The 20,428-nt window shown below is 40.2% G+C and overlaps 3 protein-coding genes across 4 annotated transcripts in view; all 3 read left to right on the forward strand.

The window, feature by feature from the left end:
- atp6v1c1b (ATPase H+ transporting V1 subunit C1b) lies at positions 1–8,026 on the forward strand. The gene is made up of 13 exons (XM_070846256.1): positions 1–134; positions 1,848–2,028; positions 2,125–2,192; positions 2,314–2,399; positions 2,607–2,701; positions 3,483–3,574; positions 3,713–3,811; positions 4,291–4,359; positions 5,480–5,572; positions 6,030–6,123; positions 6,402–6,499; positions 6,601–6,724; positions 7,186–8,026. Exons 2-13 carry the CDS (start codon positions 1,897–1,899, stop codon positions 7,282–7,284), a joined length of 1,149 nt encoding a protein of 382 aa, XP_070702357.1. The 5' UTR covers positions 1–134; positions 1,848–1,896; the 3' UTR covers positions 7,285–8,026.
- A 1,590-nt stretch (positions 8,027–9,616) lies between these two features.
- On the forward strand, positions 9,617–11,978 carry LOC139216054 (brain and acute leukemia cytoplasmic protein). The gene is made up of 3 exons (XM_070847112.1): positions 9,617–9,855; positions 10,136–10,260; positions 11,750–11,978. Exons 1-3 carry the CDS (start codon positions 9,717–9,719, stop codon positions 11,864–11,866), a joined length of 381 nt encoding a protein of 126 aa, XP_070703213.1. The 5' UTR covers positions 9,617–9,716; the 3' UTR covers positions 11,867–11,978.
- Positions 11,979–14,426: 2,448 nt separating this feature from the next.
- Positions 14,427–20,428, forward strand: part of spire1a (spire-type actin nucleation factor 1a) — a 29,421-nt gene continuing 23,419 nt past the window's right edge. For both annotated transcript variants that reach the window (XM_070846815.1, XM_070846816.1), the window contains exons 1-2: positions 14,427–14,858; positions 20,095–20,126. In XM_070846815.1, the coding sequence (XP_070702916.1) occupies positions 14,513–14,858; positions 20,095–20,126 (378 nt within the window). In that variant the 5' untranslated portion in view covers positions 14,427–14,512. The remainder of the gene's footprint in view (positions 14,859–20,094; positions 20,127–20,428) is intronic.

Below are 20,428 nucleotides of genomic sequence, written 5' to 3' on the forward strand. Positions count from 1 at the left end.
ACTGTGAGTGAGATGCTCTGCTGAAGGACCATTGAGTCGAAAACCTGCCATTATCTGCGCCATGTATGGAAAGCTGCCACTATTTAACTGAACTACATCGTGTGGACCAAACACTGAGGGCATTAAACACTTCGGTAAGTAATAAAAAACACCGATTATTGACGTCGTGACAGCGTGAGACCGCAGTGCAAACAGGCGAGTGTCAGCAGCAAGCTAACACTGAATTTAACCATGTCTGGACCAGGCTTATTCAGCTGTCTGTCAGTGACTTAATGTTAAAGAATAATCCACAAGTCAAACCCAAAGAGCGGCAGTAATTAGTCGCATGTTGTTCTTGGCGTTTAATTATAGTGGAGGATCAGTGTTTATCATGTCCTCTGTAGAACAGAAACTGATCATATGACCTGTCTGTCCCTACTGTGTTTTACTGATGCAATCAACCAGTGTGTGTGTGTGTGTGTGTGTGTGCAGTGTCCATACTGCTACCATGTGCAACAATGTGAGGAAGTTCATGATTCAAACTCAGAATTGAACTCAAATGAGGAAGAAACAGCCTCACAATAAGACTCTGATTCATGTATTTTGACCTATGTCTTTTATTCAGTGGTGGAAAAGTACTCGTGCTTCTGCAAAAGGGAAAACACAAGTACAAGTTAGGCCACACATTAAGATATTACTTAAGTAAAGGAACCTTGGTATTATCAGCAAAAAAAAACCTTACATATCAAAAGTAGAAGTACTCATTCTGCAGGGTTTTATAATCATATGTGTCATATTACTGAAGCATTGGCATGTAAGCAGCATTTTTATGTACAGATTGGAGGAGGCCATTTAAACTAACATAACATTAAATTATTATTAGATACAGTCCACAATGGTACATAGAAGCAATCTTATGTTTCCATATTTTTTCCAATAACCACATTATAGTGGCATAAAAGAACATACAATTGTTATTATTTGGCAGATTTTATACACATCAATAGCCAAGATAGATAAAAAGCAAGTCTCATGGTAGAAAACAAGTGAGCAAAATCATGAAGGCAAAACAAGAGGAAAAAAAAGTGTGTTTAAAACTATTAAACAAATAATCAGCAAAGAACAAACAACCACTGGTAGAGGATTAATATTGTCGATCCTTCACCCCCCCTCAGACCCCTTATATTTCTCAATTCTGGTCCTCAAACACTGTTCTCCTTCCTAAAATATTGAATTTAAGCTTCTTCAAATGAAGCGTCTCTCCCAGATCTCTCAACAGCATCAGACTTCCATGATGGAAAAATACTTTTTTTTTTTTTGCCAATACAGCACCCACATATACTGTATTTAAGTCGCTGCTCGAGTCCAGAGCAGTGTCACTTGAAGACCACATAGTGACCACAAGGGGGTTGTGCTGACGAATGCTTTTGAATAAAGATCAAATGCAGAAGTCCAGAGACATGCTCAGAATTAGCATGTAAGGGTGACAGGATGATTCTTACAGTTGTTACACAGTGCTGATACAGTGGGGCTGATCATGTGTTTAGATTTAAAAAGAGTTGAAGTATTTGGTTGCATAAAATGGAAATACTTTAGTAAACTACAAGTACCTCAAAACTGCGCTAGAACAGAACACTTAGGTAGATTTAGGACCACATACAGCTGCTTTTATGTCTGAAGATGTGCAGCCTACATGTGTGAAATGCTACATTTCGCTTTCATTTACAGGAGCCACAGTTTATCTCAAAATGCAAAGTTGGACCTTGTTAAATTTGTCTTTGGTCAGTTTCCCATCATTTTGAGTTGTCCAGGTGATGCTTTTGTTTTTTGTTGCTTTATTAATACTCTTTCTGTTGCTTTACCTTCAGTGACTTCCTCACATCCAAGGCCCGGTGGACAAACCTCTGACCAGCAGCCATGACTGAATTCTGGATGATCTCTGCTCCGGGGGAGAAGACATGCCAGCAGACGTGGGACAAGCTGATGGTGGCCACCACACGCACCAACAACCTCTCCAACAACAGCAAATTCAACATCCCGGATCTGAAGGTTAAACGCTACAGTCACCTGTGTTCCCACTACAGGGAATCCACCCACATACGGTCGTGGACGTTAATATTTCTGCATTTTTTTTGTCTCTAACAGGTCGGAACACTAGATGTCTTAGTGGGTCTGTCGGACGAACTGGCTAAACTTGACACTTTTGTGGAAAGGTAAACTGTGCAGGATCTACTTCTGCATGTTATGTTCTCAGTTGAAAGGGTTTGTAAAATGTCGTTTCTGACCCAATGTGTTGGTCGCTAACCCCTCTCCTCACCCCGTGTTGTGTCTCAGTGTGGTGAAGAAGGTCGCTCAGTATATGGCCGATGTTCTGGAGGACAGCAGAGACAAAGTCCAGGAGAACCTACTTGCCAATGGAGGTAATTACAGTTAGTACAATTATCAGACTGATGTCTTCAGTAGTTAACACACATGAGGTGAAGGAGGTGGTAGATGTTGCTGATAAGACTTCAAAGAAAGGCGTGATGGGTTACTGTACATCCACATATACAATCATTCTACAGCATAAAGGCTATTGACAAGATAATTAATGCTGATAACTTGAATGTTTTTCTCTCTCTCTACAGTTGACCTGGTCACCTATATCACCAGATTTCAGTGGGACATGGCGAAGTATCCGATCAAACAGTCGCTGAAGAACATCTCTGAGATCATCTCCAAGGTTTGAGGGAAAAGCTGTCCCAACAGTTGTGCTTTTGTATATGTAAAGTGTATTTTAATCAGGCAATATCATAGGCATTAAGATCACTTTTGCACGAAAGGCCTTAATACACCAGAATAAACAGCAACAGACAGCGAACATAGCCAGTAAGACAAATGGCATCAGAAACAATCACATGTAAGCACATATGAGCACAGTTTGATTTTTCCCGCTCCCGTTACCAACCATAGGCTGTGTAAAAGAAGTTTTCTGGGTCTGAAAAGTGAAGCCAATGTGGAATTGCTTCAAGCCTGTATTCCTTCTCAAGGCCAGCAGGGGGCGACCTCACTGACTCCAAAAAGAAGTATGGCTGTGTTGAAGTCAATGAGAAATTAAGATTTTTGAGAATTATGAGAGATTAAAATAGACCGTAAAGCAAGGTATGCTTCAGGGCGGGGCTACATTGTGACGAACCAGTCAGAGTTGGGTCATGCATTAGCCTAACCAATCAGAAGTGGGGAAAAAAACTCATTCATCACCTCTGGCTCCAAAATCAAGATAGCAACAGCTGTTGAATCAAGATAGCAACTTTGAAAATGCCCAACTTAAGGTGTCAAAATGACCAATCACAAAACAATGGCATAGTCATGGTGGCAACGTCCACTTCTTCTAAACAGTCTATGGATTCAAGATTCAAGACCTTTATTCTGATGTTCTGTCTTGAATCTAACAAGGATTATTATATGCTGTATATTTGGTGCTGGAAGGAAGTATTTTATAGTATTCATCCTATCCTCTCCAGCAAGCAACTCAGATCGACAACGACCTGAAGGCCAGAGCTTCAGCCTACAACAACCTGAAGGGAAACCTGCAGAACCTGGAGAGGAAGAATGCGTGAGTAGTATAATAATGATATTAACATACTATATGGTGTCTTTTATTTGATATACTGTATTTGCCGGTATTTTGTCTTTGGTTTGGATAATGTCACAGTTCTGTGTATCAATCTGATCTGCATGCGTCGTCCTTTAGGGGGAGCTTGTTGACCAGGAGTTTGGCTGACATAGTGAAGAAAGAGGACTTTGTACTGGACTCAGAGTACCTGATTACCATGCTGGCGGTTGTCCCAAAGTAAGTACACCTGCCTCAGTATCTACAAATCTAATATCCACTGAGCTGGGAAGTCTCAGTTATCATGTCATTGTATCCAGATACGATACAGATTCCCTCTTTACCACAGTCTATAAACTGATTTTGTAGAAATGTTATTAATTCATTTTGTTATAGAACATTTTTAAAGCTTCCAAACTACCTCACATCTCTTCTCTAATTTAAATCTAATAACTGGAGTACACATCTAATCTACATCTGAACACTAATGCTGGCAGAACTGGTTTCAGGCACCATCTTTCAGACTACATCCCTGCTGGAGAATTTAAAACTGTATTATCTGATGTTTTCTATGATTCATGTGACTGTTTCTTTTGTTTATTGGTGTTGCTCTGTTTTGCTGATTTTGTTTTTGTGGATGCTGCTTGGTGCTTGGTTCTTAATCTCAATGAGAGTACTTGATTAGAGGTACAATGCTTTGCTGTGATCTCATTTACCAGGGTGAGCTATGTCGACTGGCAGAAGACGTATGAAACCCTGGCAGAAATGGTTGTGCCGCGCTCCACTAAGTAAGGATAACTAGATGATCCTGTTTGTTTCTTTTGCCAAATTTATGAATGGTCAAAAAAAAATATAAAACAGTTGCACTCTGTCGGTGCGGCCCAGTGTCTGTGGTTACTTTTCCAGCACAGAAGGTAGTTTGTGTCTGTTTCTGTGTCCTATTTTCTTGAACAACGTCTCAGACAATTTACCTTTGCTTCTCGCTCTGTCACCCTCGTGTCCTCTAAGGTTAGTTTAGCCTCTTCCTTGACTCCGATTAAAATTGGAAACATTTCATGGTTGACCTGTAAACCCCAACAGACTCACATTAGAATAGGAAACATTATGTGGTTGACCTACAGAAAGCAATTGACCTTTTGACAACGAGGCCAGATGATTTGAGGCGTAATGTTCGGGCTTTTGGACGCACGTGGCTCAGTGTGTCGTGGTTACTTAGCAACCTGTACACCCAGAACAGATATGGAGCCCTATCTGCTGATGTGACCAGGAAATGGGGAAACATTCAGTGTTAGAGCAGCTAGGTCAGGGGAAGGTTGCCTTAACTTTCACCATCTTATTTGTTGTCAATGGCTACATTCAAAACCCAGGACAGATAAAGGGCTTTGGCAATGCAGATTTAAGGCTTATTCTGTATAATATCTATAAATAATGTGGCTGGTTTGTGTTTATTTCAATGAAGTGTTTGTGGGTGGGAAGCCAGTGAGGGATCTCGTACCTGTTGCTGTATTAGATACTCAATCCAAGAAGAATTAATTATTGACAGTTGCACTGTTTATACTTCACTGAATAAACCAGCATCAGACTTTCCTAAATTGACATTTCAGATTTTCTATATCACAATATACATGTATAAATATTGCAATATGAAGTTCTGTATATGTGAAAAAAGATTTTATCTATACTGCCCACCCTTTGTTGGAGGGATGTAACAACCCTCTTTTCAGTAAAGACGGAAATATTCCAACTTTTTACTCAAGCAAAAATGGGACTCCCATAGTGTAGAAATACTACAAAGTAAAAGTCCTCTATTCACAATTTTACTTAAGTAAATGTACATAAGTATTAATTAAAGTTAAATTAAAATGTCAAATGTGTCAAACAAGCTGTGTGTGCTGTCCACTCCTCCAGGCTGCTGTTTGAAGACAATGACAGCGGTCTGTTCAGTGTCACCCTCTTCAGGAAGGCTATGGATGACTTCAAGCACAAGGCCCGGGAAAACAAGTAAATTATTCCATTTCCGTTCTATTATAAAAGTGAGATTTTCACGAGTTCCACTTGAGCTGTGTTTCTGTTTTGGGCTTTGTTTTGAATTGCAGATGATGTTTATTTCCTCTGTTTTCAATGAATGAAGGTTATTTATCCTTAGGGAAATCCACCTCTGATAAATAGTAGAAATGACACCTCTTGGTTGAAGTAGGCCGCCTATTTGTTAATGCAGGAACTGGCTTGTTATGCTCTAAAAAAAGACAGCAGCTCTATAATAAATGCAATTTTCTCTGCACTCGACAGTCTCTCCAATTAGCACGATCTAGTTGTGTGTGTGCTTATGTGTATGTGTCTGTGTGTATGTATGTAGCCCATTTTCAGGAGTGCACTTGATTGTGTGTGTGTGTGTGTGTGTGTGGTCCTGAATGTCTGAGTGTTTGCTGACAGCTCTCTGCTCTGTGTCCTGACCCAGGTTTACAGTGCGTGATTTCCAGTACAATGAGGAGGAGATGAAGGCAGACAAAGAGGAGATGACACGTTTGTCCACTGACAAGAAGAAACAGTTTGTACGACTGCGGTTTTCTTTACAAACGGTTCTACTGACTAAATAGGGGAGGAAAAAGTTAATAGAGCTCACTGCATTTTTGTTTTTACGCCAAGATTTGGCCACAGATGTTCATTTCTTATTTAATGTTTGATCTGAGTATACACGGCCATGCAGATTGTCTTAAATAATGATCTTAAAAGGAAAATGTAACCAAAACCCATCCAAAATGGAAATGCTGCAGCAAGTTGACAGGTATGATATCTTTATGAAAACATATTTAAATGCTTTATCACCCAGGGGCCTTTGGTGCGATGGCTCAAAGTGAACTTCAGCGAAGCCTTCATCGCGTGGATTCACATTAAAGCCCTGCGTGTGTTTGTGGAGTCAGTATTACGGTAAGCAAGTCAAGACCCAGCAGCGAGTTCATCGGCCTGCTGCTCTTTCCATACATGTCCATGCCATGAAGATGGCCTGACAGACCTGTTGTGTTTCATAGGTATGGGCTGCCAGTGAACTTCCAGGCCATGCTGCTGCAGCCCAACAAGAAGAACATGAAGAAGCTGAGGGAGGTGCTGTACGACCTTTACAAACACCTGGACAGCAGCGCTGCCATCATTGATGTGAGTCTCCTTCACACACTCTTTGACCCTTTAAAGCGACAAGTAAAATTACTGGAGGAAGTCCGGCTCTTTAAAATGCATAATATCCGGGTCCTTGCCTCGCCTGATCTTCCACTTTTCAGGACTAAATCACCTTTTAGTCCTTTTTAACTAATGTGCAACTGGCTGACGTCACCTGGCTTCAAACCAAATGTGACATAAAAATAAGATAGTTTTGAATATTTTTTTTTTCCACCAGTGCAACTTATCATTTCATGTTTTGGGTTTCCTTCAGAAGCCCAGAAATTGTGGGTCATTCATTATGCTGGAGGAACTCTGCACTACCTTTGGTCCAGAAGATGGGACAAGTTGCAATTGGTTGCCATGATGGGAACTTACTGTATTAAAAGAAAGATACTGAAACATGGACACTAACAAGCATTAGATGTGTATGTAAATCTTTTGTTTTCCTGTATCTGCAGGCCTCTATGGACATTCCAGGGCTGAACCTGAGCCAGCAGGAGTACTACCCCTACGTTTACTACAAGATCGACTGCAACCTGTTGGACTTCAAAGTCTAGACACGTCGCCATCATCATCATCATCATCTCCCTCTCTGTGCAGATGTGTCACTTCCCCCAACTTTAATTTTTTCCCCACTGCTATCCCGTTTTTCCTGTTTTCCACCTTTTTTTTCTCGCTCATGTTCCTGGTACATTCCTGGGTCCGTGTCCAACAAGTTGTTGAAAGTCTGTTCTAATATACTTGACAAATATGGGCCCTCTCCTTTGCTGTCACTTCCTCTTCAAACCACGCTGTAAAATTGAATTGCTTCCCAGTTTCCCACCAGAATGGGTGACATTCCCTCATGGCATCAAGGCACATGTATAATGCTGCATTTTTATTGTTATTTTTTCCCCTGTCACCCTATTTTACCTATAGCAACAAAAAAAAGGATACATATGTGGGGAAAATGGGGAAAGAATTAATGTATGTTAAATATAGTATTTATTTAAAGCCTCTAAAATCAGTGTGTTTGTTTTTGTTTGCTCAAATTTTGAAAGTGATGTGTTTTAAGCTCTGTGTAAGAAATGTCTGTTTACAAGTAGATGTTGACCATCGTTTCCCCAACTCCAGCTGAGACAGGTCATTTTACAGTATAAAGCAATATGTTTGCTAATTGTATGCTCCTATGATTTCTGTATATCAGGCAGTTTGAGAAAAATTATGATAGGCCTATGTGCAAATACTGTATTGTCAGTACAACTGAAAAATGATCCACATATTTAAAATAAATGTGAAAAATAAATATTCTATGTGAAATTCACTTGACTTTGGCTCATTGTGCCTTTTCACTGTGGAATTAAGTCTATAAACCTCATCAGGCTGAATAAACACCTACATAAAATTCACTATTAGTCCAATTTTAGGCGTAGATTAATTAAAAGAATAAAAAAATCTATTATGTCACTTTAATCAATTTTATCATTTGAGATCTAGATTTAGGTTGACAGGCAATGTGAACTTGGTGAAGGGGATGTTTTCAAGCTGCTTCTTTACACAACCAGATTTTTGCCATTTTTTCATCCAGACAAGACTAATGTTTGGGACACATGATAAAAGCCTGTATAAGTTCACAGCCTGAGAGTGAAGAGGGAAGTTGTTAATAAGGGTTTTCTAATTAGAGTTCCCTTTATTAAGAGTTTATAAGTTGTAACTACTGGCTTTATTAGTGGTTAATAAATATGTTTTTTAATGAATCACTCTTGGGCTATTAATAATAACAACTCTGGGATCACTAAGTCATGAAAAACCTCTCTGGCTGGTGTTTTTCCTCCTCCACAGTTGCTTTGTTCTTCTTTGGCTCTTTGATTAATCAGGAAGACTGCTCCAGTGGGCTGTAAATTAACCACTTCAGGGGAAAAAATCAATGAATTAACAGCTTATTAATAGTCACTCCTGCACATTTGATGGATTCATGCAAAACCCCTTTTTACAAAATCTTTTAACATTTTATGTCTTATTTTGTTCTTTTGTAAAGCACAATATAAATGGATGTGTTCTATTTAAAGTTACACCTATATTTGGTATATAATTTTGATGATTTATGCTATTAATACTCTGTAACAGCAGATATGGTGGCTGATTAGACAGGGGGGGAAAAAATCATGATCCTTCGTATCTATTGACATTTATAACTGCATTCTTTCTAAACAGATGCATAAATACCTTACAAGGGATTTTTCACAACTTGACAAATCTGTGTTTTGTTGTTATGATCTGAAAGCATGAATAAACTTGATAAAACCAGTAGTCGCTATTAAAAAAATAATAAATGAATTATTAAACTACTGACTTTTCGAATCTTTTAAATTATTTTATTCTAAATAAATAATATATAAATTTGTGAACAGTATATAATTTCAATAAATGCTTTATAGGACACTATAACATAGTTGTAAGCAAATATGAGTGTTTGTTAATGTATTTATCAGCACATAAAAACTTGTGGTCACCCATAGATGGAGGCTGCTGTGTAAACAGATAATGATCAATGATATTAAAACCCAGTTGTAATAAAATAAAACAAGTCATGTGATCAATTTATTAACAATGCATTATTGTATAAGTGCTTTCATGCTACTATAAATACTAACCAGTGTTGCCAAGACTTTGATTGGTATTTGTGCATATTTGCATGATGATGATGATGATGATGATGATGATGATGATGATGATGATGGTGGTGGTGGTGATGATGGTGACACTATGAGCCTATCAGCGGTCAGTCTGGGTGCAGCCTCTGCTCCCCTCCTCCCCTCTGTGGATGACGCAGGTGTGTGTTAACGCTGGTCAGCTGCTGTCTGTGGAGAGCAGCGCCGACCAGCAGCAGCAGCAGCATGATGATGGAAACGGAAACACGGATGGAGCTGCAGTAGAGATCCGGGGAGGATGCAGCAGCCGTGAGACAAACCGAGCCGTGCTCAGCCCGTGTCAGCTGCACCTGCCGTGGATGATTTTCCCGATGGGTTGTGGAGGGAGTCGGGCGGACGCGATCATCGAGCCGAGGTACCATGAGAGCTGGACCAGAGAGACGGAATCGACGTGGCTCACCAACACGGACATAGAGACCCCTCTGCCAGTAGCAAACAGTAAGAGCCTCTGCCGTCTTTTTTTCATTACCAGAAAATTCAAAATCCCTCTCTGCATGCACCACAGGCCACCATACATTCAAAACGCACGCTCTTTTACGCACAAAAATGATAGAAGTAGCGCTCACAAAAAAGCTAGGGGAACCGCTCAAAACACAACTACCAGCTGTCAACTCCCTGACAGCAGCTTTGCACCACCTCTGCTATCATCTTAATGTTGGAGGACCAGAATGTGGTTGTGTCTCAAGTGATAACCAAAGCCATCAACTCTCGTCCAAAGGTAAAGCTCTGGAGGCCAGTCTGAGGGAGAAGAGGATGGTGAACACTGGTACCCAGTGTGGGAAGCAGGCCCTCACATCCACCGGCTCCAACCACCAGAGGAGACTCAGGCGCTCCTTCAGTGATGTAGGTGTCTCTGGTAGCAGGTATCAGCATGACTGACGGCTAAACAGGAACACCACAGCCTCTGTCTCAGCAACATGACGTGCTGTACCTGTCCTCTTAAATTATTCTCACATGAAGCCCCCCTCCAGAATCAGAGTCAACTCCATAAGGACTCTAGTAGTCAGTAGCTGTTGATATATTTATACCAAGTGCAGTGAATGTTTTTTATTTTATGAAACCTTCATTTTAGCAGGTATGCCTCTATTCTACGACAGATCTGGCCAAGATGGCAGCATAAAAAATTTCAAAGCAAGAGACAATTTATCTCAGTTTATCTTGCCTTTGTGGACAAGTGACAGGAGCAGAGAACATGATGGCTATGGGGAAGGAAGGACAGACGGCAGATTTATGTCCAGTGAACTGATGAAATAAGTTTGCAGATATATGAGACTTTCTAAATGTGAGAAACATATACACAAACAAATACAAGCCACAGTGTTATTGACAGATAGACCACCACATAGACGTCACTGTCACCTTGTGTCACATACAGATTCGGGGCACAAGTAGTGCAAGAGAGCCTGGCAGTGCAAAGAATGCTGGGATAGATATTACATAGACTGATAATAAGTCACTCTGTATATGGTATGGAGGTGGAGAGCTGAAACAAAGAGTTGAACTGATTAGTCGCTTAATATAAAATTCACTTGCAACTATTTTAATGAAATGTGAGAATTTGCTGCTTTTGTTTGTCACATATGACAGAAATCTGAATATGTTTGGATTTTGTATCATTAGTCAAACAAAAGGCCCAAGTCAAAGACGTCACTCTGGGCTCTTGGAGCTTGTGATGGACGTTGTTTTTCTAACATTGAATTGACTTATGAAACGATTAAGTGCACAACTAAACAGCTGATTGATCGATCATGAAGCAAACGTATAACTTGCAACTTCAGTCCAAAGGAGTGTGCGTCTGTCGCTTCTCAGTCAATTTAATGAACTAAAGTGAAGGAGTTTGTGTTTTGGGCTGAGGATCAGATAAAACAAGGAATGAATGAAATTGGGCTCCAGGAAATTATAAATTGTAGTTTTCACTGCTGTCTTACATTTTATAGAAATAAACAAGTGATATAGAAAATAAGATTAATTATTAATCTTATAGATTAACTGACTGCTTTAATGGCCAGCAGATAGAAAGAGACAGACAGATGTACGGATGCTTTTGTTGTGAATGTTTTAAATTCAGTTTGGCATCTGTTATTGAGGACTTAGTCTCTAATGCTTTTTGTTTTTAACAAAACTCATTTAACATTCAAAAAGATCATCCTGACCTAAGACATTTCATTTTCAGTGTCTCAGAGACGCAGACTGTTTTATTTGTTTAACCTTCCACTTACGGGCAGAGCCTCAGTGACTCAGGTCTCAGTTGGACATCTTTGCCCACTCGCTCTGCGGCCACTGTGGTGACATTTAAATGACGTGACATTCAAAATCTTACATGTCTTCACAGCAAACCACTCGTGAGTCCAAAAGGAGGGCATCAAAGGAGGCATCTAAGGATGGGCAGCCCGTCAGCATCAACAGCAGCGGAGACGCTGAGCCTGGGAATGTGTGTGATGAAAGATGAAGACGAGCCAAGAGTCTGTGAGGAGGAAGATGGCCCGAGCTGTGAACAGTTCACCAAGGAATGATGATTTACAGGAAGCACGTGGATGATGTTTGCTTGTGACTTTTCAAGATCTTGGCCATTGATCGCACTGATTTACAACATAAGCACCTGCATATGTCTCCATCCAAAGATCCCAGGATGCTGCATCTTTGTTGTGCCATTGCAAATGCATGTGTGAAGCAGAGAGTGGGTGCCAAACAGTGTGCACACTCTCCACCATGCTTTTCTCCCATGCTTATGGTGCCGGTCAGGGAATGTGCCACTGTGTTAAGCCAATTTTAAGAAAACAAGAACAGCCTGCACACATTTCTGTGTGGGGCCTTCCTAAAGAATTCGCTTCAATTCTTTGTGCAAATGTATTCCTTTTGTTGTGAATGAAAAACAATAGTGTGATGATGATGCTGTTTAACCTCAGTCAACACTGTAAATGATTTTCACTCTGAAGACCCTGAAGTGCTGTTTAGAAACGGAGGTTTGGAGGTTTTGAAGCTTGAAGGCTGAAGACTGTCTTTTCCAGCCTTTGCAAGATAAAGAAAAAAACACACCCGCATGTGCCTATAAGTCATTTTGATCTGACAAGTTTGTTCTTTCTTTATTCAGTATTATGTGTTCTCCAGTTCTCTTACATCCACGTATATGTTATATGACGTTACACTTTATTATGATGTCTGGCTTACACTGATCCTGCGTGTATGAATTAATCAGATTGAATCAGCATTGGTGACAAAACATCTCCCAAACATTATCGAAAGCAAGCTGTCTGAAATAAAACATTTGACCTATTAGGTACATATGAAAACAGAAAAACTGCACCCAGAAGCACATTCAGGGGTGATTCATGGTGGGTCATTGGAAAAGTGAGAGCTATGACCAGCAGATGGCGATGTTGACCAGCTGGACCTCAGTAAGATTTCTATTGAAAACTCTGGCAACCTCTTTAGGACCAAAATTGATTTAATAGAGGATGTTCAGGTCAGCATTGCTGGAGAGTCATTTAAAAGCAATGCTTATTAAATTCAGAGTCTAACATTTTCTGCTTGCGATAACTGCTGCTTGTCAAGAGTTTTTGCTGATTCACTAAGATGATAATGGTGAAATGTGTACAGGCCAACTTTTGTGAAGGAAAAAACATTTTATCTGCAACATTTTTCTTCTTTGAATTAAAATTGTTGTCAGCTTCTTAAGTTGTGAAACCCAGAAAGGAGTGATATGTGCTGTCATTTCTCGTTCGCCACAGTCAAAAAGCTATAGCAGATTCATTTAGCCTACAGTAATAATAATAGTGTTTCTGTACACCTGATTTTAACAGATAAACAGTCATTAGCCACGTCCAAAATCAAATGAGTTGATTAGAAGTGTAATTTCATTTTTTTGCTGTCATTACTACAATGAAAAAAAATCTATAAACAGCATGAATATGATGGTCATGCTTCAGCAAGAAAAACAAAAACATTTGATTTTATATTTATCTAAATATTGTATTTATGCATTGTATATATTCCAAAAATACCTACAAAAAATATGTGTGAATAATCGATTGACACATGCCATTTTTTGTCCAATGAAATCAAACACATTGTCTTGGTAAAATTCTAGTCCTTATTTAATAATTTTCTTTAGATTGTCTACAACACTGCCATTTGCCTATAACCTCTGACTGACAATGCAATATGATAATATTAAGATAAATAATTAAGGAAAATGATGTTCACAAGAAAATGTGTGTAGTGAGATGAGAAGTAAAGGAATCTGTGCACTTTCTAAAGTGATAAGCACAACTTGATATTAATAATAGGCAATGCTGAAAGAAGTATAAGTGGGTGAAAAAGAGGTGACAGTAAATATGAGGCTACAAGTAAATCTCATGCATTTCTCGTGCATTTAAAACTTTACTTAAGTAAAAGTATACTTTAAGTATTAAAAGATAAAGTAAAAAAATATTTGTTCCTTATTATGCAGAATGGCTCTTGTTATATTATCATGTTTAAACAACCCACTATATTTCTATAACAGCATTTTATATTAATGTCCCGAGAAATTTAGTTTGCAAGTACGCTTTTAGTAAAATAAGATGAGATTTCATAGATCTCCAGGTGGCAAGATACAAAACCAGAAGTAAGAAAAACAGATAAAGAACTAAGGAGAAAGAAAAACCTATATACAATACATACTGTACATTTATATATCTTACACTAGGTAATGGCAAATGTTCATGTAAGTAAAGTAACATGTCTGCTTTCCTTCCCATAGACGATTTAAACCATTAATTTTTCATAATTACAAAGTACCTTTCAACCCCAGGGACATTCACTAACCATAGCTCATAATTGGATATTTTTTTAAATGGAGTTTGGTCCACACAGCTGCAGGCGGAAGCTCATGGAGCTCATGTTCCGGCCGTGGGCAGATATCTGGCGGGCACTGGGACCACGCGGAGCATCGTGCGGGCAGCCCGCTGAGCCGCTGGTGGAGATTTAACCGCTGACAGAGACGTTAACGTCTGACTCTGTGAAGCCGAGTGACTCTGAAATATTGACACACAACTCCCCTTTGTTTTTCTCCACCTTTTTCCTACATAAGGAATGTCGCTATGATGATGTGAGGATGGCCAAGCGACCGGGGACTGACGACGGGATGCTGACTTCGCCGACCATTCTCCGGGATTTGGCAGCCGACTTGAACGCCGGGGACGTGAACATGGACTGCGGCGACGGAGCCGTTGAGGTCTCCCTGGAAGAAATCCTGACTCTGTACAGCCAGCCGATAAACGAGGAGCAGGCATGGGCGGTGTGCTATCAATGCTGCCGGACTTTAGCGCAGAAACACCGGAGGAAAAGCTCTAAGTCTGCCGGTGCCTCGGCTGTCGACTGTCCGAGAAGGATTGAGGGACCCGGGGATGTGAGGATCTGGAGAGACGGGACTGTCAGACTGCACTTTGAAGGCAGCACAGGTAAATATGTCTGGATTTATACTCAAACATTTGTCTGGTTTGAGTAACTGCGCAGCCAAACCAGAAAGACTGCTCATCTCACCAGGCTGTCAACAATGAAGCATTTTCCTCCTCATCAGTCACAGGCCAAAGCAGTGGAGCATCCTTTTACAGAGGCCATATTGTTGTGGCTGTCTGCTTCCAGCCATGTGGTGAATTTGTTTACAGACGGCCGATGCGTTTGTTAATAATACATCAAAGATCACCGCATAGCTGCCGGGAATTAAAAAAAAAAAAAAAAAAAAAAGACCAAGCAAGCTGTGTGATCAATTATTAACAGCCTCGCAACAGCATTTTGCATTTACATTACAAGCATGATTCACGTTGTTGCTATATTCAGATGGGTGTGTTAGCAGGGCGGGATGCTTGGGGCCTCTGTTTGAGATTGTGCTCCATCAGCGGTCAGTTAGCTACAGTAAACAATGAACCATGTGATGCATTCAAACCGCAGAGCACCTTGGGTCCAGTCCAGAGCCAAGCTGTATATCCAGCATCAAGGCTACAGTGAATAACTGGCAAAAAGCCAAATGCCAATGACTCACATTGCTGCTAACTGCCCCATTATTTGTGTTGTGGCATGGAGCAAAAGGCACAGATTAATGTGAGGAGGGGAGCAGGTGCTCAGTGTGGGCTCCATACACCTGTGGGAGGTTTTAAACACAATGGAAACATGTTTTAATGTAGTTTGGTAGAAAAAAAGAAGCGAAAGCCTGCATGCATATACATTCCCCTCCAAAAGTATTGGAACAGTGAGGTCAATTCCTTTATTTTTGTTGTAGACTGAAAACATTTGGGTTTGGCATCAAAAGTTGAATACGAGACAAGAGATCAACATTTCAGCTTTTATTTCCAGGTATTTACATCTGGATCTGATACACAACTTAGAAGATAGCATTATTTGTAACAGAACACCAAATTTTTAGGTGAGCAAAAGTATTGGAACAGATAGACTTCAAATAGATTAAAGTGAAGAAGACTTAATATTTAGTTACAAATCCTTTGCTTGCAATAACTGCATCAAGCCTGTGATCCACTGACATCACCAAACCTTTGCATTCTGCTTTTGTGATGCTTTTCCAGGCTTTCACCGCAGCCTCTTTCAGTTGTGGTTTGTTTTGGAGGGTTTCTCCCTTCAGTCTGCTCTTTAGCAGGTAAAATGCATGCTCTATAGGGTTGAAGTCTGGAGATTGACTTGGCCAGTCTAAAACCTCCCACTTCTTGCCCCTGATGAACTCCTTTGTTGTTTTGGCAGTGCGTTTTGAATCATTATCTTGCTGCACCATGAAGGATTTCCCAATCAGTTTGGTTGCATCTTTCTTTAAATTGGCAGACAAAATGTTTCTGTAGACTTCTGAGTTCATTTTGCTGCTGCCATCATGTGTTACATCATCAATGAAGATGAATGAGCCCATCCCAGAAGAAGCCATGCAAGCCCAAGCCATGACATGACCTCCACTGTGTTTTACAGATGAGCTTGTATGTTTGGGATCATGAGCAGATCCTCTCTTTCTCCAAACTTTAGCCTTTCCATCACTTTGGTAAAGGTTCATCTTTGTCTCATCAGTCCATAAAACCTTGTCCCAGAAGTTTTGAGGCTCGTCTCTGTACTTTTTGGCAAATTCCAGCCTGGCCTTCCTATTCTTCTTGCTAATGAGTGGTTTGCTTCTTCTGGTGTGGCCTCTGTACTTTTGTTCACGTAGACATTCAGCGCTATTTATTGTTTGAATAATCAGTGTAACAGGACACACCAGGGCAACAAAACACACCTGTCAGTCACATGTTCCAATACTTTTACTCACATGAAAAATGGGTGGGTTCAAACAAAAGGTGCTAACTTCTAAGTTGTGTATCAGATCCAGATGTAAATACCTGGAAATAAAAGCTGAAATGTTGATCTCTTGTCTCATATTCATCTTTTGATGCCAAACCCAAATGTTTTCAGTCTAATGCAAAAGTAAAGGAATTGGCCTCACTGTTCCAATACTTTTCGAGTGTATGCTGCATAAAGTAGATCCACTCAATTGTGGTGCATGAGGTCCACTTTCCTGTAGGTTTGTCCTCTGTTTACCTCAGAGTTTAACTTATTAGGAGATAGAACTGATCAGTTGAGTTGATCAGAATATTCCTCTGAAATTTGTCTTAAGTTCCAAAGCTTTTAGTGTTTAACATGAATAACAAAATGCAATTCAACTATTTAAAAAGGCAACAAATAATACTGTAAGCATGTACTACATCAGACATTGGGAATAAGTGGCCAAGTTGAATGACACACAATTAATTGTTAAGAATTTTGATAATCCTTTAAGCTCACATTTTAAAAGATATATGCAAAATGTCCTAAATTTCACTGCTGCCTGCTGGTCTGATGTGAATATTTGCTTGTTTTCATCAAAGTAAGTTGCATGCCTTTGGGTTTTGTACTGCTCGTCCAACAAAACAATCAATGTGAAGATGTCACCTTAGGTTTTCCACTATATTCTGGCATTTTAAAGACCGAATGATTAATAGTTAATGAAAATAATCATCAGTTTCAGTCCTAATCTACCTGACAAGCATAGGCAGCTAGTGGACAACATCAAAAAGTTCCAGTCCAAATATTTGTAATATAGATTTACATTTTGGACGCAAGTTGAAGGCAGCCAACTACAAGGAAAAACTACTATCACTCTGGGTCTCCAGGAGCTTTGGTGTGAAATAGTTCCATATTAGATGTCAACCCTGAAAACCAACACAGCTCTGTGTACTGAGGACAACAACAGAGACCCTTTAAAGCATTTTTTTAAAGCACATTCTCCATTCAAATGGGCTCTCAGGTGTGTAGAAAGGTGTACATGGTGTCTCAAAGCCTTGCACCTTTCATGCATTCCATTAGTATGTGAGAGATGGGTGTGGGGGGAGGAGGTGTGGCCCTGCCTCAGGTTATGTCCTATCTCTCCAGGGAACTTATTATCCACCTTTCTTCTTATTTTTTTTTCTTTTCCCCTCCTGCATTTATACCCCTCCCCCCTGATCTCTCTTGGTCCCTCAGTCCAGCTCCCCTTCATCTCAGCATATTTAACCAACCAGTAATGTTTGCTGCTGTGTGCGTGGAAAATTCTCAGTATAAACAGATCCAGCGGGTGCTGCTGAGAATCTCGGCTCCGCCTGAAATAGAACAAACGTGATGATGAGACACAGACTTCAGAAGTCTGACTGCAGATGAGTTTGGAGATTATGGGGAGAGTCCTTTGCTGCTCCTCTGACTAGTGGCTGAGGTATTTTGGGACAGCTCTGCCCCGTCCTGATTCTTATTAGGCTGGCGATGAGAGAGACGTGAAACCTATTAAGCTTTCAGTGTCTCAGCAGCTAGCTGAAGAGGTTACTCTGCCAGCAGAAAGTCGGGGCTTATGCAACCTACGTATGTCCTGCACAGGAGTCAGTGACAAGGTGGGATGATTTGGCCAGCACCCAGACCCCCAACACTGAGCCGATTCTCCTCCTATCTTACCTACGATCGTTTTTGTGATGCACAGCAAACACAATCAGGCTAATAAGCAGCACACAGTCAAAGTCAAGTGTTATTTTAGGCTCAATTGATGAGACGCACACTGCTGCTGCTGCCGTCAGATCAGCTCACATGGAGCAAAGGGAAGAATATATTCACTCCCACACCATGTTGCCTAGACAAGGGCCAAGCGTGAAAGCTGCATCAAGATGAGACACTTGTTTACCCCAAGATTTTCAATGATTCATACCTGCAGTACAGAAGAACTTGGTGCATGCAGTATTTTAACAGTATTATTCATACGGTTGATGTGGTTAATTATGCCACTGGATGGGTTTAAATGAGGATGTAACATCTCTTTTTTGTATTTATTCATTAGATTAAAATTTAATCTTGTAGAAAAGTCTCATCTGTGTGAAACCCACTCAGCAGCACAGAGACTGTTATTTCTTTGAACAGGACAGCCCGGGTTACGCTGCACACTGGTCCAAATATGCCCTGTATGACTTACTTGCTGTAGGAGAGACCAGGGCCCTGGCCAAGCCATCTCTCCTCGGCTGGGACAAACAGAGGACCCAGTGTTTCCTCAGATGAGCGTTGGCGGATGGCTGTTTATTTATTTTTTTCTCCCGTCTGTTAGCTGTAATTCATAGTGCGTGCGATGACATAGAATAATGTCAGAGTGGTCCAATTTAATTGGAAATTACTCCGTCACTACCTTGGTATTTGAATGGAAACAACACTTATATTGCCATTGAGAGAGATTGCACAATGCTTCATATTTATTTGAGATGACCTAATTTTACAGTCTGAACTGGTGTTAAAGTCTGCAGATTTATCTCTCTATTTGCACTTTCACCCCTGACATTACTCATACTGGCAGTTACACTATCTTACCAATCACTGCTTGATAGCAATTAGGTATCATATTTAAAGAGATCTCATAAAGACCGAAAGAAAGAAATACTTTTTAAATAGGGGAATCCTAATTATTTAGTGTGGGAAAGAGACTTGAGCTTCTTTTGAGCTCTTAGATTAAAATTTAGAGGTACAGGTGTTGGAAAAGCCAGTATCAGAAGAAGAGATAAGATTCATAAAGCTGAAGAAAGTTCAGGTTTCATCATTCTTCATCGTTTAGCCTCCTGTTGTTGGTTGTATTGTTTAGTTCAGGTTTACAGTGTACTGTAAAGTCTGAAGGGTCCCATTCAACGTCACCTCGTGATCAAAGCTGACTTGATGCTTTCTTTAATATGACTCTTCATTTTGATGGTTTTCATAGAGATTAATAGAGGGCATTGGGTAGATGTTTTTCTACCAAGTGTGAATGAACACTTGTATCACTAAAACCTGCCCCCAGTGGCCGTTTTTTTGACACCTCAGTTTGCCTCAGGCAGTGACCGCAGAGAAAACATAATCGTTTATTCCCCGACTAGTTTTACAACCATCTTTAGTGCTGTCTGGTAATCATGCTTTCAGCTCGCTCTACATTTAGTCTCCCCTACATTCTCACGGTTGAATATTTTATGTTCTGTAACGCTGCATGAGGTGTGTTCTCTGTCTGATCACTTTAAAGATGTCTTGCATAACTGAACAGTACAGGCGCATAAATAATTCAGAGGATGCCTTGCTGATTGTCTGTTGCAAATTATCACTTGCACAATTAATAACTATCCAGTGTGTGTAGATAAATAACCCTCTGCTCTGTCATTGCAGATAAATACAGATTGGCCTGCACATCATTAGAGGTGAGTTTCATGTCTCCTTTGTCACTCAATGTCCAAGCAGTTTTTACTACCCTCAATAGAATATGCTGTTTTTGTTTTGTTAATTCGGAATTCGGTAATTCCGTCATCCGATTTCTTTACTATTTCCGTCGTATGTCATGCACTTGACTCATCGTATTAACACAGACTGAACTATTTCAGAGTCTGTTTTCACAGCCTACCTACCACTGATGCTATTGGTGAGCAATTGCACCACATGTGGGCTGGTGTATCCACTGTACCGCAGTAATATTGACACTGACCTTGAGGAAAAACATTTCCTC

Source organism: Pempheris klunzingeri, chromosome 16, assembly GCF_042242105.1.
Source record: "Pempheris klunzingeri isolate RE-2024b chromosome 16, fPemKlu1.hap1, whole genome shotgun sequence".
Classification (NCBI taxonomy): domain Eukaryota; kingdom Metazoa; phylum Chordata; class Actinopteri; order Acropomatiformes; family Pempheridae; genus Pempheris; species Pempheris klunzingeri.